Raw genomic sequence first — 24,508 nt, 5'->3', positions numbered from 1 at the left:
AGGAGGGAAGAGAAGAGGAGAGGAGAGAAGAGGAGAGGAGCGATATGAGAGAACAGGAGGAGGGGAGACAATAGGAGACGAGAGGAGGGAAGAGAAGAGGAGCGGAGAGAAGAGGAACAGTATGAGAGAAAAGGAGGAGAGGAGAGGAGAGAAGAGGAGCGATATGAGAGAACAGGAGGAGAGGAGACGATAGTAGACGAGAGGAGGGAAGAGAAGAGGAGAGGAGAGAAGAGGAACGATATGAGAGAAAAGGAGAGGAGACGATAGGAGACGAGAGGAGGGAAGAGAAGAGGAGAGGAGAGAAGAGGAGCAGTATGACAGAAAAAGAGAGGAGGCGAGGAGAGGAGAGGAGAAATACTGTATGAGGAATAGAAAAAAGATGGATGGATAGTGAGAAGAGAAAAAAACCCAATCAAACCAAAAAAAGACATACGGCGCAGTAAGAGAAATGGAGACAGACTGAGGGAGGAAGGGAGGGCCAGAAGATGGATGGATGGCAGAGAGCTGAGCCACGAGAAGACGAGAAAGAGAAGGACGAGGATGACCACCAAGAAAAGAAAAAAAGAAAACCAAACAAACCCAAAAAACGGAGAAGACGAAAGCAGAGGGAGGTAGAGATGGCTGGAGGGTGGATGGCGGAGAGGAAGAATGGTGCACATGGAGCTCTCGATTCTCCATGGTGGATATGCATATTTTTAGAGATTAGGAAAGGAGAGCTTGCTTTACTGTCTGACTCCATTGACTTCCATCTGCCCGTTACTGTTTGGGTCCCTATGGAATCCCTATGAACCCTGATAGGTCAGCTGTAGCCAAAGTGTTAAGGAGTTGGTTGTGAGATTGAATGGTCGTAGGTTTGAATCTCCTCTTAGGAAAAATTGGGCTGGAGGACGTGAATTACCAGGGCTCTGCTGCATCTTCATCCATGGCTGAAGTGCCCTTAAGCAAAATATTGTCTCCCACATTACTCCCGGATTCTCCATACACCTAAATAACTGTAAGACACCTTGGATGAAAGGCACCCAAACCTTTTTTTCCTCAGACTATACGCATAATGAACTCTTAATACTTAAAACTTAACTGACCTCCTTCCCCGCCTCAGCATACTTTTTACACCGGAATTCATTTCAGTACATAATGTGTAAGTGTAAGTGTAAGTGTAATGCAATTATTACTCCAAATGAAGTCCATCTTACTTTAATTGACAAAAACAAGTTGCACAACATCAGACAACTTCTAACGCTTTCAAGCTTTACGAAGTGCTGGACCTCATTCACCCCTCATGCCATGCAAGAGCCTCGATTGGACTCATACTCCATACAATTATATGGTAAATGTGCTCTATCCAGAACATCAGATAGAGTTCAAGGACTTCCTCATGCTTCATATAATGTACACCAGGCCTCACTCACTCCCCTTCATGCCGTATAAGCACGAGTTGTTGTAGATACGCTTTGATTAGAAAGACAAATTACGCTTTTCCCACTCTCACCTCATTTTCGTTAAAATACTAAATATCAGATGACTTCTAATGCGTCTTCTTGTTTCATGCAATATGCCGGGCTTCACGTACACTCATGCCTACTTCCGCTCGTTTTTGTATGGCGGGCCTTGCTCACTCTCATGCTATGAAAGTGTGAGTTGTTTTACAGTTTCACATCAGCATGTATCTTTGATCATGATTTTCTACTAAACGCTTAATATCCGGAGCTTCATTTGCATGTGTGCAGGTATCTTTACTGAGGACAAGATTACCTCATTTTCTATAAAATACTAAATGTGTTCTATCCACAATTTTAACAGCTTCATCAGCATGTGTCTTTGATCGTGTTCTTTTCAACAAAATACTTAGTATCCAGAATATCAGACGACTCACTCACCCTCATGCCGTGGAAGCATGCGTTGCAGTAGCAGAATTTCATCTGAATGTACTGTGTCTTTTCTCACTCTTTGCTTACCTTAATTTCCTTTTTTAAATACTAAATTTAAATACTAAATAGATGGCGTCTAATGCTTCTTCATGCTTCATGCAATATGCCAGGCTTCACTCACACACATGCCGACTACCGCTTCTTCTTGTATGCTACGAAAGTGTGAGCTGTTTTACAGTTTCACATCAGCACGTATCTTTGATCATGACTTTCTACAAAACGCTTAATATCCGGAGCTTCATTTGAATGTAATGTGTCTTTTCTCACTCTTTGCTTACCTTATTTTCTATAAAATACTAAATATCAGATGGCGTCTAAAGCTTCTTCATGCTTCATGCAATACAATATGCCGGGCGGGCTTCACTCACCCTCATGCCGTGGAAGCGTGAGTTGTTGTAGAAGAGCTTCATCTGCTCGGGCGGCAGCGGGCCCAGCACCTTCTGGATGGTGAAGAGCTGGTCGATCTCGCTCTCGCCCGGGAACAGCGGCTGCCCGTCGCTCAGCTCGCCCAGGATGCACCCCACTGACCACATGTCCACCGCCTTGCCATAGGGAGCGCTAGCGAGACAAGACAAGACAGGGAAAGGGATAGGACAGCATTTATATGAATAGCATACACAGAAACTGTTTATGGGGCGCTATAGCAAGACAAGACAGGGAAAGGGATAGGAGGACACCATGAAAATACAGTTTTAATATGAACAGCATACACAGAGACAGCGAAGCATAGTAGCCAACAACATCCTAAAGATGTATCCTACATTACAATATCCACCGCCTTGCCATATGGGGCGCTAGCAAGACAAGACAGGGAAAGGGAGATGACAGCATGAAAATACAGTCTTTATATGAATAGCATAGACAGAGACAGTGCAGCATAGTAGCCTACATCCTAAAGATGTATCCTTTTTTGCCTTACAACATGTCCACCGCCTTGCCATATGGGGCGCTAGCAAGACAACACAAGGGAGAGGGATAGGACAGCATGAAAATACAGTCTTAATATGAATAGCATAGACAGAGACAGTGTATATGGGGCGCTAGCAAGACAAGACAAGGGAAAGGGAAAGGACAGCACGAAAATACAGTCTTTATATATATAGCATAGACAGAGACAGTGTATATGGGGCGCTAGCAAGACAAGACAAGGGAGAGGGATGGGACAACATGAAAATAGGCTATAGTCTTAATATGAATAGCATACACAGAGACAGTGCAGCATAGTAGCCTACATCTTAAAGATGTATCCTTTTATGCCTACACAATATGTCCAACGCCTTCTCGTATGGGGCGCTATTAAGACAAAAGGAGCTGATAGTACAGTCTTGTGCAGTTATAGCACAGTCTTTATACAGACAGAGATAGTAAAGTATGAAAATAGACTTTATATGGACAGTCTGGACAGGGGCAGTACAGTTTCATATGGAAAAAGATGCTGGTGTTTCTACAAACATGCATCCTAAACATCTATCCAATTTTGGTTTATAATCTGTCCACCACCATGCCATGGGGCACCAGGAAGGCAGCAAAGGGGAGAGTACAGTATGGAAATCCAGCCTTTATATCAAAAAATATGCTGGATAACATGTGCCCTATTATGACATGCACCATGTCCACTGCCATGTCATATGGGGCAGTAGGAAGACAGAGAGGGCAGTATGAATATAAAGACCATACAGTATATGAAAAAGATGCTGGTATTTTTGATATTTCATACAGTATCCTAAACATGTGTGCTATTATGCTCTATACTGTACAAACATTCCCTATACAGTTTCAATATGGAAAAGGTATTTCTAAAACATATATCCTAAACATGTACGTATTTCATTATGCTCAATTTATACACTATGTCTTATATATTTCTTAAATAGAAAAAAATGTAGTTATTATGGATATTCTACAGGCTTTATCCTATTATGCTGTTAAAGGCCTGATATGAATGCACCCCCTTGGCCACATGTCTAACACCTTCCCATGTGGCTCTAGGAACACAGAGAAGGAAAGAGTCCAGAATGGAAATGTTTATATAAATAGCTTCATATGGATAAAGATGCATTTGTAAAACAAGCACCTAAAACATGTGTCTTATCATACTCCTTAGTTTTGTCGAGACAAAATATGCAGATCTTTGAACTTCTTTCCTACATTGCATATCAATCCAACGAGTTGTAGTTCTTGTGTGTTCAAAATGATATTCCACCATTTAAATCCTCTTTAAAGTCCTATTTCATCAATCCATCCAGTGATAAAAACTGTGAATTTCATGCCCCTACAATATTTTCTTTTCGAATACTGTATGTCTGAACGATGTATAACCTTCACAGTGAAAGACAGAGAGAGAGAGAGAGAGAGAAAGAGAGAGAGAGAGAAAGATAGAAAGAAAGAAAGAAAGAAAGAAAGAAAGAAAGAAAGAAAGAAAGAAAGAAAGAAAGAAAGAGAGAGAGAAAGAAAGAAGAAAAGAGAAAGAGAGACAGGGAGAAAGATAGAGGACCCCACTGTGAGTTCCTTATTTCCAATTTGACTGAGGATTCAGATCAAAGCGCTCTGCCCTCCCTGGCAGCCGGGATGTGTGGCCGCACCGAAACGATGGATCAGTGTCTGCTGTACACCGCAATCAGATTAAGGCCAGGCCAGGGATGCAAAGCCAGCAAAGGAAAGAGAAATGAAGAGGAAGAGAGAGAGAGAGAGAGAGAGAGAGAGAGAGAGAGAGAGAGAGAGAGAGAGAGAGTGAGAGAGAGCGAGAAAGAGAAAGAGAGAGAGAGAGAGAGAGATGGATGGATGGAGAGTGGGATGCAGTGGACAGAAGGGAAAGCCGATAAAGAAAGACTGTGTGTGTGTGTCAGAGAGAGAGAGAGAGAGAGAGAGAGAAAGAGAGAGAGAGAGAGAGAGAATGGGTGAAGGAGGAAGCAGGAGAGCTAGAGATGTGGAGAGGCTGTTTTGGAAGACACATATTTGAGCTGGGAGGCAACGAGATGGAGGCTGAGAATATTTGCGTAGGCGGAATTCAAATACCAAGAATTTTCTGAGACAGTAAGAGAGAAAAGGACAGGGGGAATGAGACAGATACAGAGAGAGAGAGGGAGAGAGAAGGAGAAAAAATATCCTGGTTCATTTGCAGTGGGAAGGTGATGATGAGAGTGGACGTTGGAGTAAGACAACCTCAGACAGTGGTATCAAGCTAGTTTGAAGTCCTCATATGAACCAATCATCACCAATCATAGTATTTGTGCAGCTATTGGAATTCTTCTGCAGTGGTTGTTATATGCAGTAAAGGCAATTTACTCTTCAATTCATTTTATTGCTGTGTGATGTTTCGTGCATCACTGTTCATCATTGCCTTGACTTGAACTTGAACGTCTTGACATTGCACCCATTTGCAACTTTTATGTGGGTGATAATTGGCTGTGTGAAAATGTCTGTGTGAAACATGAAAAATACACACATTTCTGTTTGAGAAGTACTGATGCTCATTGCCAGTTGAACTTTTAATTCATGATTTCAGTTGGATGTGGTTGAAAAGGAGAACATACAATACAATACACAATACAACCTGTATTTATATAGCGCAATATCACCACTTAAGTTGTCTCAAAGTGCTTTCAAAATACACATACACACATATACATGTGTCGACCTCTGAGTCCCCAGAGAAAGGTGAGGTCGGTGAGGTTAACTAATTATCAACAAAATGTTTACAAATGTTTATAAATGGGCAAGGAATACTATGCTAACACAGCAGACACAGTGCAGTCGCAGCAGTCCTGGAAGGTTGTCCTCCAAAGACCAGATGGCATGAAACCACATAAAACTTACACAGTAGAAGTTGATTCCCACTCCACTGTGCAGTCATAGTTTGGTTATTACTCATTTACAAACATTTGTAAATGCTTTGTTAAATGTTAATTGTTATTAAATGTTAATAAAGTGTTTATAAAGCTGTGAATAGGACGTTATTGTAAAGTGTTACCGGCAACAAAAATGTCACTGTTGTTGTGGGGCTGCAACAGTGACACAATAGTTCAAGCGTTGACACCACTGAAGTAGGTAATGCCCCATTGTGGGGAGGCAAGCTTGAGTAAGCTACGGTCTGCCACTCTGTCTTTCCCACTCTTCACTGTCTGCCAATCAAATGCTTTATGCTTGATGTCCCGTCAATAAATGTATTTTTAAACATCGTTTGGGATTAGAATATGGAGTGACTGACAGCGGAATTACTTTCTCATTTCTCCCTCACAGATGTAATCCATCCTGCCCGTCTCCCTGTCATGCATGAAGACTTCTTGAACAGTATCACTCTTCCCTTCAATCCTCCATTTCACTAGCACTGTACTTCGGGCCATTCCCATTACTAATCTCTACCCCTATCCCTACGTCTTCCCCATGCCCCTCATGCTTTCCAATGAAGCTGTAAGGTGCAGTGGTCTCCAATTAACTTTTCCCAAGGGCCAAATAATGTAGAGCAAGCGAGGCCGCGGGCCAGACCCCCCCCCCCCCCAAATAAATAAATAAATAAATAAAAATAATAATTTAAAAAAATAATAATAATAATACAAATAAATAATAGAAACACTGTTGAAATATTAAAATATTAGTATTAGCTGTTGCAATATAGTGCCAGGGAGGAATGTAAATAAAGACCAACTGTGGACAGGTTAACGAGAGAGAGAGAGAGAGAGAGAGAGAGAGAGAGAGAGAGAGAGCACGTTCAACTGCTGAATGCATGTTCAACTGCTGAACGTGCTCTCCAGCAGAGCCACTTCAGTCACGGAGGGAGGGAGGAAGAGAGAGATTTAGGCTACATGACAAGACCTAAAACAAATATAGGTCAATGTGCGCTAAAATCCCAATTCGGTCGAGGAACAAAAGCGATCCATAGCGATTAAATCTCATTGAACTGGTGCGCTGCATCTCACCTCTGCCTGAACAGAAAAGACGCAAGCCCAAGCCACAGGTGGCACCCAGGCAGATGAAATAGTTAGTTTCCATGAATGCTCGTCTATATATTTCTTTATTGCGGTCGTTTTCGAAAATCATATTAGTTTTCCTCCAACGCATTCCCGATGTATCATGCATTCTCTGCTCAACTGATCTCGCATAACGCGCCCCTACCAAACTACGGGGGAAAAATATCCTCCACATTTAGAATAGGCTACTACAGTACGCCAGCTAAAATGCAAAGAGGTAAGGGAGGAGAATCGTCCACATTTAACAGAGGACAGAGTGCTCTAACTGCATAACTGAGCGCTCAAGAGTCTTCTGGTTGAACAGAGGGAAACACGCTCACCGTCGGGGCTGTCGGGGAGATAAGGTGGGCCATCAGGAATATTAAACCCTATTCTGCCTAACTACTAGCCTACGTATGTTTCCTGGACATTTCTGAAATTCGAGTTAGGGGTAGGGTGGAGCAAGGTAGCCTACTGTTCTCAGATGCTCCCGTGGCGCCTTCAGATAGGCTAAATTAGGAATGCGATACAGTTATACACGTGCGATACAGAAATAGGCCTACAGATACGGTCAGCCAGACCTTCAATATTACGAGTGCAATACAAAGCAAAACTGATATAACAAAGACATACAATAGAAGCAAAGGAGAATCGTTTACATCTGCAAACAGAAGAGAGTTGAGAAAACTCTGACGACTTGGCTTAAATAACTGTGCGCTTCGCGCCTCATGACTCTCCAGGTTTAATAGAAAGGGCGCGGCTCACCGCGGCGCGCAGGCTGCACCCAGCAACGTTGACCTTCAGGAATACTCAGCTAATCTTCTACCTATATTTCCAAGACATTTTAAAGGAACTGGTTTCGTTTTTGTCCTCCCTTCTTTTGGTAACGACTGTTCTCTGGAGCTTGAATTGCGTTAACGTCACTACATGTAGGCTACTACCTTGCATAAATGATACTTCAAACTTCACTAAATGTGAGTAAACAAAAGACAAAATGTATCTGGCCTGCTAAATACATAAAAATAGGGAAGGAGAGAATTGTCCTCATTTTCAACCAGAAGAGAGGAGAGTGCTTCGATACCGCACAATTGCGAATGGTCTGATGACCGAGGTAAACGCAATGATAAATAACGGCTTGTCTAGATGTCTAGGAGACAACAGATTCTGTCAGATTGCACTTCACCATTTTCCCTCATTGTCAATGTCTGTCATGAGACTGTTATTATAAGATTTAACTGTTTGTGAATGCTTAGGAGAGATGACTGACGTTTTTGTGATCGAAAATCGCGCATGGCCACAAATAGGCGCATTTATGGTTTCATTTTTAAGGACCTCATGGCGGGCCAGAAATTTGCTGCCCGCGGGCCGCAGTTGGCCCGCGGGCCGCAGTTTGGAGACCAGTGCTGTAAGGTGCAGGGCTTGAAACGCAACCACTACAAATTGGGATATCCCTTCAACAGTCAAGGAATGACACTCACAGCTGTCACTAATTCCATGCATTAGGTTGACGTTAATGAGGATTTTTTTTCATGTGCGTTTCACGGAGAAAAGGGCCATCACACATTAGGACAATGTTAAGCTTAGTATAATGGAATAATTATTACCACTTCAAAACAGTCAATTGTGGCGAAAATACTTAAAATTGTATGCTGTTGTGGGTGTCGTGGTTTGCCACCAATTTTCAAATGAGTTCAAATGAGTCGAAGTCCTCCGTGGACGGAATGTGGTGTCGGAAAATCTCTGCACGGAGCGGTTCGCGCACCCCTACCCAGCTGTCTGAACGTGAATCGGGATGCCACTACGCCTACACGTGGACGCGCAAAACGGAGACAAAAGGGATCGGCATAGGGCTTGGGATTGGGATTCACCCTTACTCTACCTGGTCCTCAATACCTGGCCTGACTTTCATCAGACCCTTGTGTGGTTCCCCTCAGCTCTGTGAGTTCAAACAAAGGTCTGGAGGACATAGTAAAGAAGAAGGATCACCGCACACTGGTGGACTTAGTTTTGCTGTTTTTTATTTAGGTGAACAACGTGTGCAATGCGAAATGCATTGTTCACCTAAATAAAAAACAGCAAAACGAAGTCCACCAGTGTGTGGTGATCCTTCTTCTTTACTTATGGATTACTGATGACTGCACTTCACCAGCACCTGGAACCTGGCTGTGCATAGGAGTTTCAGATCTTTAAACATCTGGAGGACCTTCGGGTTAGGCCTGCTCCTGAACCAAAATGCAGGATCGCTGGATTTTTAGAGATGTGACATAGTCCAAATGTAAGCATAGTGGAGGAGGGTAAGATAAATTAAACACGGCAGTTGTTTCAGACAACTATGGCCGCTCGCATGGACTCACTCATCGACATTGATTCTGTAATTTCAACTGTATTTTTCGACTCAGTGAGAAAGTAATACCTCATTACAAATGTCAGACAAGTGTTTCCCCAATGACCTGCAAGGTTTTTCTGATAAAACCACACCTTCACAGACCTACGCCTACACCAGGGCTATTCAATTGGAGGCCCGAGGGCCACATGCGGCCCAGATGCAGTCCACATGTGGCCCAGGCAAGGCCCCCAACTGAAGCGGTATAGCCTACATTTCAGTTTTGTTACTGCAGTACAACACATTATTTGCTTGTGAATCTTCTGCTTGTCTTATACATTCACATTCAATGTGGTTAAGTTTTAGGTTAGAGGAACATGTTTAAAATTTGTTTGTGGACTACTGATTTTAAGTGTCATTTCAGTGGCTGTGATGTCTGAAAATGTGCGGCCCGACTGCAGTTCTTGGTTTCGAAATATGGCCCAGATGAAATTCTAATTGAATAGCCCTACGCCTACACTGTAGCTCCAGATGAATGTTGGAGGAGCAAGGCGGAACCCATTTATCTGTTGAGAGTCAGGTTAGCCCTCGATAATGGGGTGCAAATGCATATCTTCCTGTATCATGTCTTCTTAACCCATCCGAGGACCAGGGACACCTCCCATACCGCCACCATTCCATGAAGGCGCATCAGAGAAATCAAACAAAAATGGTCAAAGACCGAAAAAGGCTATTTTTCAATGACCTGTCAATCATACGCCAAACTGTTATGTCAACAAATGAAATGAATAAAATAATGGTAAAGACCAAAGTGTTGTGAACTAAGTTAGGCTACTGTTAAATAGTCAGTGCACAATAGGTCAGACCAACAAAGCAACAACAACAACAAAAATGTCACTGTCCCCTTACCCCAGCAGCAGCTCAGGTGAGCGATACCACCTGGTGGCCACGTACTCCGTGTAGTTGGCGTCATTCCCCTCCGAGAGGTTACGCGCGAACCCTGCAAAAAAAGACAGGAGAGAGCAAACAATGTTTATGGTGATTAACTAATAAGGGAAGCGGTGAGAGTGGTGGGGCACAAATAAAAAAGGAACGTGTCAAACAAACACAAGTCACTTTGAGGTGAAACAAAAGCGTGTGGTGGTGGAGGCCCATATATGAGTTCTCTCTGTCGGCTTCTCTCTTGCAGGAAGTAGAAATGAGTCATTCATCTCCCCCCCCACCCCCCCCCCCACCCACCCCCTCTCCACACCCCCAGACGCACTCCCCCTCCTCCCGTCTTGTCAACAATGTGTGAAAGGCTTGCTATTTATAAATAAAAGTCAAGAAGCTTCAGACTGCGTTTCTTAAAGGGACACTTATCTACACCAGCAGGTGGAGCAGAGAATGATAATAAGCCTGTATCATCCATTGTGTTCATAATGTCAACTATAATTATGGAAATGAAGAATAATGGCGGATGATGACGGAAAGTCCATGGAAATAATGGCAGAGTGGGAGCCTTCTCACACAGTTGTTATTTACACAGAACTCGTCACCTCAAAGGTCGTCATACCATTTTATCTCCTGCTTGTATCCATGATAAAATTGTATATAATATGCATATACAGAGTCTACCAAAATAAATGATTAGCTACTTTATTGCATCTGAGAAGAAAAGTGGACCAGTCACCTAACGGGTGATTTGTGTAGAAGAGTTGTCATAATGGAGGTGCCATGTCTCAGTGGGCTGATAGCATGGGAACCATACTGCCTTTAGTTCTACACAATCGTATTGATCTGACAGTCTGGGGAGGATGACTCATAACGGACAAGATCATGGTCCCTGTCTCTGTCCAATCAGAGAGAGGGACGGGTGTGTCATAATGGCCAAGCATTCCGACCTTTACAGTTTCTCTGTCCAATCAGAGAGCAGGGCAATGTGTCATAATAGCCAAGTATTCTGCCCCCTACGGAATTTACAGTAGGCAGCTCCCCAGACCTAATCTCACTTGTGATTAGGTCTGGTGGTAACCAGGCAAGTATTTCAGCCAATCAGAAGTAGAATGGGGCGGGGCATTGAGCAGCAGAGCTGAGCTCTGCTTCACCTCAGCTGGGCAAGTAGGCTGAGGCACTGTCTCATAAATCCGGGTTCCCGGGTTCGATTCTGACCAGAGGTCATTTCACGATTCTCCCCTGTCTCTCTTTCACTCAGTTCCTGTCACCATTTTTGACTGCCCTATCTCAATGAAGGATTCAAAACTCAAAAAAACTGTTTATAGAGTTGTCATGGTGACCATTTAGTCACACTGATACAGAATGGTGATTCAACTTTTTTAAAAGCCCCTTCAAAGGTAAATTAGAAGTCTTACTTTAACAGCCAGTCTGGAAAAAAAGAAACATTGCTACATCGCTAAGGGGAGATCAGGGGAGGTGAGTAGAAGTAGGCCTGTAACTGTTGTATTTAGCTGGGTAGGTGAGCTAGTAGCTGAAAGCACCTGTAATATGAGCATAATGGTGTAATGATCACCCTGTGATGACATCACAACTTGCCCTCTCGACCTTTTGACCTTCGCTGGGTACACCTTGCGGTGCCGATGTGTTTCTGTAGCTCCCGACACGTACAAGATACATATTTGAATCTGTTCACCTACTAGTACAGTTAGTGTCAACTCTGTCATGCTTTATCCTCCACACCAATAAACCAAGGATAGCACACCAATAAACCAAGGATAGCACACCAATAAACCAAGGATAGCACTTTCCGGTTGAGTATATCCAACTTTCTGGGGAATAGCGTGAGGATCAGTGGTCAGATCCTTACAACGAACACAAGGAATTTTGCAGGCACAAGCTTTTTTTCTTTTTTTTGCTCAAGTCAGTTTGACAACCTCTGTGTTTGGAGACACAAGAAGTCAACTTCCCCATTTGAAGAGAATGTCAGCACAGCAGTCATGGCGACTACTGCACCGTGATAGTGCTGTGGCAATAGAGTAGAGTGCGGAGAGCACTTTGGCCGGGAAGAAACAGCAGTGGGAGGTGAGGAGAACGACACCGGTAGTGGCCAAAACGATCCCCCCCTCTGTTTCTCTTTCTTTTTCTCTCAGTGTGTGTGTGTAGTACTTTATGTGTGTGTTTGTGTGCATGAGAGAGCGAGCGAGAGAGAGAGCGAAAGAGATAGAGAGACATTTGACTTTTTAAAATCCCTTTGTGTTTGCGTGTGCTTGTGTGCTTGTGTGTGTGTGTGTGTGTGTGTGTGTGTGTGTGTGTGTGTGTGTGTTTGTGTGTGCTTGTGTGTGTGTGTGTGTGTGTGTGTGTGTGTGTGTGTGTGTGTGTGTGTGTGTGTGTGTGTGTGTGTGTGTGTGTGTGTGTGTGTGTGTGTGTGTGTGTGTGTCATGTGGTCATGATGAGTGCTAATGGTACGCTGGCAGTCTGGAGTGTGAGACTAAAACACACACAGAAGGCCAATGAGTCACGACACTGCTGGGCCAAGTCCACATGTCCCACAGTTTATAGTACAACACACGCACGCACGCATGCACGCACGCTCGCATGCACACACACACGCACACACACACGCACACACACACACACACACACACACACACACACACACACACACACACGTGCTTGTACACAAATACATACACATTTACAGTGCAACATTACAGTTACAAGTGTGATGTGTGAACTTACCAAAATCACACAGCTTCAGAACGTCATTGGAGCTAATGAGAAGATTCTCTGGTTTTATATCTGCAGAAATTCAGAGAGCACTGAATTAACCCATTTTGTCCTAAGCCCTTTTTGGTAAAAGGTGCCCTCTGCCTATTAAATCCTAAATATCTAAGCCTCTGCAGAACATACAACACATGAAATGAGTTACATTTACCTGTAAAAGCTAGGACCCTCCTTTTGCCTTAAAATATGTTCGTTCAGCTCTAACTTACCCAGTTTTTTAATAAAACAGCTCAAATCTCAAGAACCTGAATGCAGCGTATATGTGTCTCCAGGACACAATGGGTTAAAATCCCTCCTATACAGTACCTCACAAAGCAAAAAAGGTGCATTTGAAAAAAACACTTGCAAAGACAGTTTCTACACAGTCCTAGATTTATATAAAAAAGAGGACTTATCGTTTGGAATAAAGCACTTGTTCATTCAAAAGAAAAACATTAAGAATAGTGAGTCAATTTTTAGTCAGCAAGGTATTTCAAATTTTCTTTCAGGATTACCGTTGCTTGTTATAAAATGCCTGCACCTGCACTGAAAATATAATAATGAGAGCTTGAGGGCGCATTAAATCATTTTTTGGTAGGAACAACTAATTCTGTTTAGGTAGAACTTTATCACTTTCTGTCAGCCTACCCATCATTCTGTCTGCCAAATAGCCTCAGTCTTTTTTTATATTTGTAGATACGTACTGTATGTGTATACTTTAGAGATAACATACTGTAGCCTACTTATAAACAAAATACAGCAAAAGTAATGGTTAACAAACAATGAAAATATTGACTAGTGGCATTTTAATGTGCAATGCTCCAACAGTGCAACACTTATCATAACTATTCGTTTTAAAAAATATATTACCACAGGACAACACTACAGCAACATTACACACCGTCTTTAGTAATACTTCACAAATTGGTCATTGACATGATGGAATCATCAATCTTAAATTATATGGGCTGTGTTTTACTAATCCAGTAAGTGTTAAACATCACAAAACAATATTAATAGGAAGTATAGGTAACACTTTACTTATAACAACATTATAAGCGCATTTATAACAAATTATAATGCACATTATAATTACTTACAACGTATTATGACTATACTCATAATACTTCATTTAGCTTTATATAAACAGTTATGAATAACTATGAATCTAGCTTATAATGCTTTATAAATCCAAGGGTGTCATGAGTGCTCATGACTGGCTATAAGCTACAGGCTGCCTGATGGGGCTTATAGTACATTATGAGTGCCTATACCCCTCTATGCACAGACCTGGATGATAAACTGTCATAAGGATGCTATAATGTTTCATGTGAGATCATAAGTCGTCAATGTGTGCTCTAAGTTAAGTGAAGTTCTTATGGGTGCATCTATAATGCACTGTATAATGCACATATATAATGCATCATAATGTACTGTAAGCCCCATCAGGCAGCCTGTAGTTTATATCCAGTTATGAGCACTCATAATACCCTTGGATTTATAAAGCATTATGAGCTAGATTCATGGTTATTCATTACTGTTAACATAAAGCATCATGAAACATCATGGGTGTAGTCGTAATGCGTTGTAAGTAATTATAATGTGCCTTATAATTTGTTATAAATGCGCTCATAATGCGCTATAGATATGGGCTTCATAGAAAGTGTTACCGAAGTATATTTTAGAAAAACCTATCATTACACAATATTCTGATACATATTGTGCCCTGCATTTTCAGTCTAGCACAGTTCACCCTTGCATACTCTCCTTATTACCATTTCAATGGCTTTCATGCTCTCACAGCATGTCCATTCTGATAGTATAGTTCGGGTTAGGCTGCCCATAGCCCTTCAGAACATTTTTCCCCCTGCACTAGCAACCACTAGCAAAATAATAGTAATGGCCCGTGTAAGTGTGGCTGAAACGGTGGAGAGCCACTCACCTCTGTGCACTATTTCGTTCTTGTGGCACCAGTGGATTGCCTTGATCAGCTGGTAGATGTAGTTCCGCACCTTGTCAGGCGGTACACCGTTGGGCTGTTCCTCAAGAAGCTCTAGCATGTTCTGCAACACACCACAATAGAGACAGGGAATGCCCATTTGGTAATGTCTTGCATGACTTGATTAGACTAGCTGCTATGTTGTTTTGGTGCGGTGAATTAAGAGTTGTTGCACAGACGTGCCATGGGAGTTCAAAAAATAAAGGCACCTTTAACAGATGCCTTTATTTTAAAGTTTTAAAATGTTCAATTATGTGCATTGTCTGTTTTAAATAGACAACATAAAAAACTGGGGGGGGAATGAAAGCACTTATTACCACATAGCAGACAGGCAGACAGTTGAGGCATAAAACATGTGGATATATGAGTAAGGACAAAACATTTTCAGAAAGTTACGGGTGCGCACATCCACAAATGCAGTAATCCTGCTGCCAGACAATTGTAGCAGCTAGGGTGAGAGTGTAGTGGAAATCCCATGTTGCTTTGCAGGATCGTTCTCACTAGAAATTGCAAGGGCAAGTGCAAGTGCAAGTGAGAGAGTAGTCTCTATACTATACACCAGAGGTTCTCAACTGGAACAGTCTTGGGACCCACCATTTTCCACTCTCATTCGGTCACGACCCAATATTTTGAGCGTTCAAGTCTATTCAATGCAATTCTCAAAATGTAAACAAGACTAGAATGACTGGTTGCATGCTATCTATCTCGCATAAACATTCAGATTGTATCTATGACAACAGATGACACGGAGTTCACCAGCCTATCAAAATAAAAGTGGTAAATTGTTGCAGGAAAAGTTGGATTTTTTTTTTTAGAATTACGTTTTTTTTTACACCAAGGCTCCGCGACCCACCCATGACCCTTCCGCGACCCACTTTTGGGTCGCGACCCACCAGTTGAGAAACACTGCTATACACTATACTGCAGCAGTGGTCTCCAATTATTTCCCCCCAAGGACCAAACTATGTAGCGCAAATGAGGCTGAGGGCCAAACCAAATGCCCAACTGTATGGCCACAGATAGCACACCCATAGTATATGTTTTCATTTGTTCCAACCTCTTGGCAGGCCAAATGTTTACCATGCCTCAGGCCGGATCTGGCCCGCGGGACCACTGATGTACTGGGGTATAAGCTCCAAAAATACTTGCCGTTAGGGCTGCACGATTATGGAAAAAATCATAATCACGATTATTTTGGTCAAAATCGTGATCACGACTATTAATCACGATTATTGTTTGTTTGCAGAATTTTTTGAAAATTATAACAAGATGAAATATAACCAAGAATGAACTATATACGGGATGAGCAAAATAAAATGAATTGTAATAATTATGTAAAGGCAATAGCATGAAACTTAGGTGGACAGATTTCTGGCCAGAAACACCAGCCTGTCAGTATGTTCTGGCTTCAAGGACGCTCTCAAAGGTAGGTCACTATTGCCACGATTGAATCACGATTGAAATCACGACTTCGATTTCACGATTTTATCACGATTTTCGATTATTTTCTATTAATTGTGCAGCCCTACTTGCCGTTTTCGTTTCTTAAACAGTTAAGTATTTTTGGAACTTATCAAGTTCAAATCCAAGTTTTATTACAGCCATATTACAGTATGAAAATACAGTTGCTAGGAAATGCACTTTTGTGTGCCCACAGGTTCAACAAATTCCCAACGTGCACGATTAGACCACTCTCTCACGAAGGGCAAAAGTTGAGCATAAGGTGATGACGCGCACTGACCTTCTCCACGTACTCGAAAACCAGGTAGAGTTTCCCCCTGCGGCGGAACGCCTCCTTGAGCTCCACGATGTTCTCCTGCTTCAGGGTCCGCAGCATCTTAAGCTCCCGCAGCGTCGTCTCCTTAACCTCCTCATTTTCTACAGGGAAGAGAGCGAACAACAGATGAAAAAGAGTGTGAGGTACGCGTACATTCAAAAGAAACCCCCCCCCAAAAAAACAATTGCAGATGCAGGTACAGGAAATAAAACAACGCAGGGAAGAAGCAATATCTGCACAAGGCATTGCTCCCTTCCTGTGATTTCTTACGTGACAACGGCCTGTTTTTACTTGTCCAATTCAACCAGGTGATCATGCCACCAGGCAATCAGGTCATTAGGAATATGTGGTCCTAGATTAATTAATTCCAAGTTTCCCATCACTGGACACACAGTAGATCATTTTCATTTCCTCACTTTCTTTCTCTGTTCATGTATGTGCGTACAGTCTTGTATTTGTTTTGCGGCCAATTCTATTGGTTTTATTTATGCAAAATCTTTGTTTGGTTTAGTATAAACGCACACCATGTGAGGTGCGTACGGCGGTCAATAGTAAACTTTATGAAAAGAATGGTCATCGCACACTCAGAACTTCATGCAGTACATTTAATGAGACAAACGTTTCGGCTTACGATGACCCTGATGAAGGCGTAAGCCGAAATGTTGGTCTCATTAAATGTACTGCATGAAGTTCTGAGTGTGCGAGCGACCACTTATTTATGCTAAACAAATAAAATGACCTGGCAACCGGATCCTACCAATGTCCTCCAAACGTGCTCATTCTTTGAGAACAGTGTTCATTGCACCTGTGTGCATGACCTTTAATCAGCTCCAAAAGGCTATGTAGTAATATCACAACTCTGTTCATTGACCTTCACTCGCTACTGATGAAAGCCATCTCTTCTTCTGTGAACTACAGTACGTAGATCTATGGTAATAGACAAGCATACTGTGTAACGATGCTGCTGTCTAAATCAGGTTCAATATCAAAATGGGTACTCGTCTGGCCTTGGTCATGGCTCAAACGTTCTGCCTGTTCTGCCTGGGAAGTAATGGTGGGGTGGCGTCCGTGCCAATGTCTTATCCTAAGCGTTTTGCTCGGTGCGTAATTCCAAGAGCAGTATAATGAAAAGGAAGAAAGGAGTCGCACACTGGAGCTGAATGCAATATCAAAAACAATAAAACCGACAGACAAGGGACAAACGTTTCGGGTCTAGCCCATCATCAGAGTTACTTTTTTCGGCTTTGTTTGATACAGTTTTTGATTTTGCATTCAGCTCCAGTGTGCAACTCCTTTCTTCCTTTTCATTGTTCTGCCTGGGACCCAGGCTCGATTCCAGCCTGAGGTCAATTCCTGATCTTCCCCCATCTCTCTCCCACTCGCATACTGTGTCCTCTCCCACGGTCCTATCCAAATAAAGGTCCAAACAAACCCAAAAATATTTTTGAAAAGATGGTAACTCTTCTGCATAGAGATCGGCAAAACAGTCAAACAACAAAACAACCAACCAATTTAAATGCTGTTTGGTGGGAAACTGACTACACTCACAGTCATGGCACAACAACCGTGTGAGCTTTTAAAACCTGCTATTGTTTAGAGTGCAAACAGGAATCTCAGCTATTCTGCCCAGTGGTGCCAATCTCTGCAATCCCCTGTATTTAAATGGCCTTGTATTGAAGGTGGAATTAGAATGGATTTGTCAGGATTTACAAATCCCAAACCAAAAGGCACCGGTTTTATGGAAGTTATTGACTTGGAGACAGCTTTATAACAAATGTTGTTTATTTATAAACATAGTTCGGGAGAAGGCCTGCAAGTGATTGACAACTGTCATTACCTGCCCTCACCTTCGTGGAGATGTAATCCCTTCTCATTTCTAAATTTACAATAAATAAACAGCATTGTCCTTAACATTAGAAAACGTTTCTCCTTGTAAAGGATGTTTGTATGAACAAACATTGCCATACTGTATCTTTGATATGGATCCCCCTGGGTCTGGAATAGGGGTGGAGCGATACAGGTTTTTTAATGGCCGATGCGATACCGATTTTTTGTTTTTATCCCCCTTGGCCGATACCCGATTTCCAATACCCAATATTTGGGGCCGATATGGGTTAAAAAAAAGGTTAAAAAATGACAAATATCCCAGGTCTCAAGTTAAAAATAAACATTCCTTTAACATTATCAAATTGAGGTAGGACTTGTAACATTTAAACACCCACTCTAACAATCAAGTAATATCTAACAATCAAGTAATAAAAAATAAAGTGTCTTGGTGCTTTTAAAAAAACCTGAATGACATCAAATAATAAATATTGCGTATCGGTCAAAACCACACGCGTATCGGCCGATACTGATACACTTTAAAAAAAATCCAATATCGGCCCGATATATTTATCGGTCTATCCTTAGTCTGGAATAAAGAATTGAACTGAATGGAATTGTATGCTTATGCAGATAAGAAAAGCTGGATGAGAGTGTGAGCACACAGTGTGCTCCCTCTCCTCCATACCCCCAACTGCTATGTCTCCAGTAGCTTTTCCGTAGCTACAGCAGTGTTTGTGTGAGGGACTAACTTCCCTCCATGTTTCTCCTTGCCCGTGGCAGAAGCATTTTCTTAGTGGTGTCAACAATGATCGATTCGGCGATGCAATCCAATGCGGGTCATGGACGATCCAGAATCTATCCGGCAATTTTTTTAAGTTTCAATTACTTCCATGGACATTTCGAGAGCAAATGAATGTTAAATTAAATAAAAGCACTTCAAAACATTGCAAGACTGATACAGACTGATACAGACTGATACCGAAAACAGCCAATAAATTGTATCTGACTACTTGTATTGCCTCATCATGACTGATTAAACATTTGCTTTGCATTTCAGTAGAAATGTAATGCATTGCAATGCATTGTAGAATTGAATCGGATCGGGTGGCATAGAATCGAATCGAATCGAATCGCTACCTCCCGAATCGTGATCGAATCAGATCGTGAGGGCAGTGCCAATCCACACCACTACTCTTCACGCCGACAGACATGAGAGGACCCTCAAGTTCTTTTTTTCTATTACAGTGTACAACAGTGGTTCTTAACCTGGGGTGCGGGCACCCCCTGGGGGTGCACCAGAGATTTCAGGGGGTGCACGGAATTTAGTTTGTGTTGAGGTTGTGACCAAAACTCAGCTTGTGAACATTATATTTAGTCCAAATCAAAACCAAACTAATGCATGTTTTGGTCCCCATGTAAAGGCATTGTATTGTGTAGAGTCTTAAGCAAGAATCATTGCAATTAATCACTTAAAAATCATTTTTAGTACTTATACAAGTGTAGAAGTTTGGGTTGGGGGTGCGCGGCTTGTCTTTAGCACAGGTAAGGGGGTGCATTAAGAAAAAAGGTTAAGAACCACTGGTGTACAACATGGCGAAATGTGCAGTGTGCAGAGATTTGTCTCTTTTTTTGCAGTCAATACAGAAATACAGATGTTGAGCCTTTGTAGGAATGCGATGCAGTTCTATCACAGAACCCAATGACTATTGAATATAGTCTGGGTGCGATTTGTAGGGGGGGATGGGGGGGATTGTCCCCTCTTCTGGTCTTTATATTGTCACTTTTTCTACATGATTTTAATCACAGATTAATGTACTTTCATTGATACTGCCAACAATCTGAAACACATCCCCCCTTCTGGTTTTCCAACGAATTGCACCCTGAATATAGTAAGCCTGACCGTACGATTAAGTATTATACAATTTTGTTAAGACTGTCACGCCAAGACATGGCTATTCATACCAACCATTTTGTTAAGGTCTCGCTTCAAAGGTGGCATTTTGGTTGAGTGACCTGTTAATTTTCACTAATCAAGAGAAGCATATGAATTTAACACCCTAGATCAATAGTACGTCATCTCTAAACTATGGTTCTTTATTAGCAACACCGCATGAAAGCATTGACACGCCGTTTGGCCTGTGTGCATGGAATACAGCCTATTAAATGGTGCTTCTAAGAAATGAGATGGGGAGATGTGGGCTAGCTCTGTGTCCAGGAGCTCCCATAAAATTCCAATCATTCCAATTAAGAGGATTCCAATGAACAGTACAAAGCAGAGGGATCGTAAATCTACTCAGAGCATATAAATTCCAACATTTATTGCATTCTGAGGCATTCCTTCTGAGGCCTAATTCCTTCTGAGTAAAAAGAATTCAGGGCCCAGAAGCCATCTAAATAATAAAATGACAAAAAAAAACCAGAGAGAATAGCTTTTTACCTTCACTGTCCTTGAACTTCTTTATTGCCACAAGCTCTTTCGTCTCCTGTAAAACAGATACATTGCAGAAAAAAGAGATTAGATTTAAGTGTAAAGAAATGGCTCACTGCCATCTTTTTTTACAATAAGAAGAGACCTCTGAGGTTGTCAAGTCACTCGCATCAGAAAAAGGCTTGTGTGGAACAAAAACACGTTATCTAAAAATACTTGGCATGAGAAGCTGTGAAAATGGCATAGCTGGTCAAATTCCTCTGCGATTGAGACCCTTATTGTTACCACAGGTGAGGTTTCTTTAAAGACTGTGTGGGAGTAGAAGCAGGCCAATCCAACCACTTATACTTAACGAGCAGGTGGAATCAGGCCGTGCTTTTCAAACCGCTATCCCGGCAACCGCTGTGACCGCGGGTGTCTGTCCCTTTGTGCGCCTGCATCCCTTGGTGCTGAAGTCAGCTGATGTATTGAATTCCCTCAGCCTAGCAGGGAAGGGTCTTGCGCCTCAGCCCTGGGTAGCCTACAGTACCTCAGGGGGTAGGCCCACAGAACAACACTGGCGGCAAGCAGCAGCAGCAATCTCGTTTAGCAATATGTATAATATGCCAACAGGGACAAACGGGCAATTTCCCCGGTGGAATGACATTCCTCAGGGACTGATGCTGGTGTTTTTTTGTTTGCTTCTTTTGCCTTAGAGACCGGCTCAGCGTTTAGATGGGGCGGTCCATTGGTCTATCTTTAGAATAGACAGCGGACTGAGCTAACGGTAAAGTCATAGAAAAGCAGAGGGCTGTGTGAGGGATTGGTCTATGCCATAATTATGCGCAGGCTGTTTATCGTTCCCGGTCGAGCTCTGAATGATAAATATGGTTGAGAGGCTGAGGAACGGTACAGGTTTGAATAGAAAAGGCGCCTCTGCAAGTCTGACAGGCTGACCGGGTTCTCAATCTGACAGCATGCAGTGTGGAGGCCATTTCATTTTCTTTTCCCTCCCAACGTGGTCCAGCTTTCATGCTGCTTATCACAGACTCACAGACGACTGCAGTAGCGTTTCTCTCCCCTCTCTCTCTCTCTCTCTCTCTCTCTCTGTCTGTGTCTCTCTGCATCCGCTCACAATTATCTACTGTGAGCTAAATCCAACCTGATTAAATGATTGATACTCCAGGTGACAAGCTTGCCAAAACAAACAATTTGACCTTGATAAAGCTGTCAACCGTTTTGATCAGATAACGCATTAGAAGTCTCGCCCTTGACGCTCTGCCCTCCCTTCCTCTCTCCCTCCATGCTTGGTGATGGGTCAAGCTAGTATGACAGAAATGTGGAGGAGAATACGATCACTTTTTTTACGGCTTTGTACAACTTGTGCTGTCATTTTAATGTCATGTAGGTTGATGTCTTTGTCTTTTTCATGATGCAGTCCTAATTAAATGCCACTGAGTGGGTCAGGTCGGGTAAAAAGGTGTTTTATACTGTATCACTTGAGTCAATGGTGGCTTGCTTTTCTCCGCCTCAGAGCACACTCAAGGGTGGAGCATAACGGTCACACTTTCCACTGACGCTTTGAAAGAAGGGGGTCAGGATAAAAAAAAAAACTCTCAACCTTTTCACCCCATGGCTGCTAAATGGCAAGATATGTAGGCTAGATAAGGCCATGAAGGGTAAGACCCCGGGTACTGTGGCCATTGCCCCTGTGTCCAACTTTTAAGCCCCGCATACAGACGGCGTCCCTTATTGTGCCTTCTGCCCTCCCTGTCTGCGGTGTTGAAATTGAAGCCGAGTGTAATTAGATGCATGAGTACTTTTGTTGTGACTCTGGCGAGCGGGACACGGGACATATTTGGACGTGTACAGTTTCACTCCAAGTGGCTTAGCTTCCCAAAATGGTTTCGTCTCTCTGCCTGCCATTAGCCCCTTTTCACCATAAGGTTTGTTAGACAAGGTGCATTTAGGAGCCATGCAAGATAAACAACAGCTATTGGTTTGAGGCCAAAAACAATGACAGCTATATATAGTTTTGGAGTTTTTATTGGGAGGAGATAATCAAACCAAACCAAATATCACACATCATGTGTTTTTAATCAAACAGAGACAAAATGATGGTATGACAAAATTATGGTATGAATATGATAATTATCGTACACCTGCAACTTATACCTGCTTTGAATGCATTGAAATGTTCAGTGATCGAAGGTGCCTGACGTCACGGAAGAAGGGCCCAGTAGCAGTGGTGGGAGCTGAGTGCTAGCCTAGCGCGCTAATGAGCTGTGTCCTTGGCAGGCAGCTGACGCAGCACTTTTCTCCTTCCAACTTTCATGGCTAATTATATCATGTCTAACACTTTTTCAAAACTTTCAAAAAAGATATATTTGTGAATTTGGTTGACATAAAAATTGCCTGTGGCAGAATTTGTGGAGAAAACTTAATAGCTCCCGGAAGTCCTGATTTTCAATCAACCCTGAGGCATTGCTAATTGGGAAAGTCAACTCCAGTCCACACCACTAGTATTGCTCACGCACATACAGCCCACAAGTTATTCATAGTTTTCTTTTTTGGGGTAACCATGAAATCCACAATTAACCATGGTTATTCATGGTTTTCATCATTAGTTTTCATAGCAAAACGAGGGTTATACTATAGTCAGGAACCACAGTTTTCATGGTCACCCAAAGAACCATGGATAAGCCATATTAGAATTAAAGAATCTTTGGTAATACTAGGGTTGGTCCAGAGTACTTAGAGTGACCATGACCATGGCGCAACCATGAATACTACATAAAAACCATGGCATGATTTATAAAGGATGCCTCAATCTCTCCTTTCCAGTTCTTTCCTCCTCTCCTCTCCTCTCCTCTCCTCTCCTCTCCTCTCCTCTCCTCTCCTCTCCTCTCCTCTCCTCTCCTCTCCTCTCCTCTCCTCTTCTTTCCCCCTATCCCCTTCTCTCCCCTCCTCTCCTCTCCACTCCCCTCCTCTCCTCTCCCCTCCTCTCCTCACCCTCTTCTCTCCTCTCCTCTCCTCTCCTCTCCTCTCCTCTCCCCTCCTCTCATCTCCTCTCCTCTCCCCTCCTCTCCTCTCCTCTCCTCTCCTCTCCTCCACTCTCCTCTCCTCTTCTCTCCTCACCCTCTATGTCTCCTCTCCTCACCCTCTATCTCTCCTCTCCTCTCCTATCCCCTTCTCTCCTCTCCTCTCCTTTCCTCTTCTTTCCCTCTATCCCCTTCTCTCCTCTCCTCTCCTCTCATCTCCTCCCCTCACCCTCTATCTCTCCTCTCCCCTCCTCTCCTCTCCTCTCCCCTCCTCTCCTCTCCTCTCCTCTCCTCTCCTCTCCTCTCCTCTCCTCTCCTCTCCCCTCCCCTCCCCTCCCCTCCTCTCCTCTCCTCTCCTCTCGCCTCCCCTCCCCTCCTCTCCTCTCCTCTCCTCTCCTCTCCTCTCCTCTCCTCTCCTCTCCCCTCCCCTCCCCTCCCCTCCTCTCCTCTCCTCTCCTCTCCTCAGCTTCAAATGCCCTGACAGCTTTTCCCCAGCCTCTGCTCAGGAGCCCTGTTGGTTCCTGTAGTGTGGAGGCAATACAATGGAAAGTGACTGGTTGC

General features: G+C 42.9%; 1 protein-coding gene across 1 annotated transcript in view; it reads right to left on the bottom strand.

Moving 5' to 3' along the window:
• Positions 1-24,508, bottom strand: part of cdkl5 (cyclin dependent kinase like 5) — an 81,941-nt gene that overhangs the window by 27,606 nt on the left and 29,827 nt on the right. The window contains exons 4-9 of the mRNA XM_063212180.1: positions 20,937-20,982; positions 16,637-16,773; positions 14,839-14,959; positions 12,873-12,932; positions 10,107-10,197; positions 2,297-2,486 (exon numbers count right to left, since the gene is read on the bottom strand). Coding sequence (XP_063068250.1) covers positions 2,297-2,486; positions 10,107-10,197; positions 12,873-12,932; positions 14,839-14,959; positions 16,637-16,773; positions 20,937-20,982 — 645 coding nt within the window. The remainder of the gene's footprint in view (positions 1-2,296; positions 2,487-10,106; positions 10,198-12,872; positions 12,933-14,838; positions 14,960-16,636; positions 16,774-20,936; positions 20,983-24,508) is intronic.

The sequence above is a fragment of the Engraulis encrasicolus genome, chromosome 12, assembly GCF_034702125.1.
Source record: "Engraulis encrasicolus isolate BLACKSEA-1 chromosome 12, IST_EnEncr_1.0, whole genome shotgun sequence".
NCBI classification, from domain to species: domain Eukaryota; kingdom Metazoa; phylum Chordata; class Actinopteri; order Clupeiformes; family Engraulidae; genus Engraulis; species Engraulis encrasicolus.
Note: the sequence above shows the minus strand (reverse complement) of the source record. Positions and strands in the feature narration are given on the sequence as shown.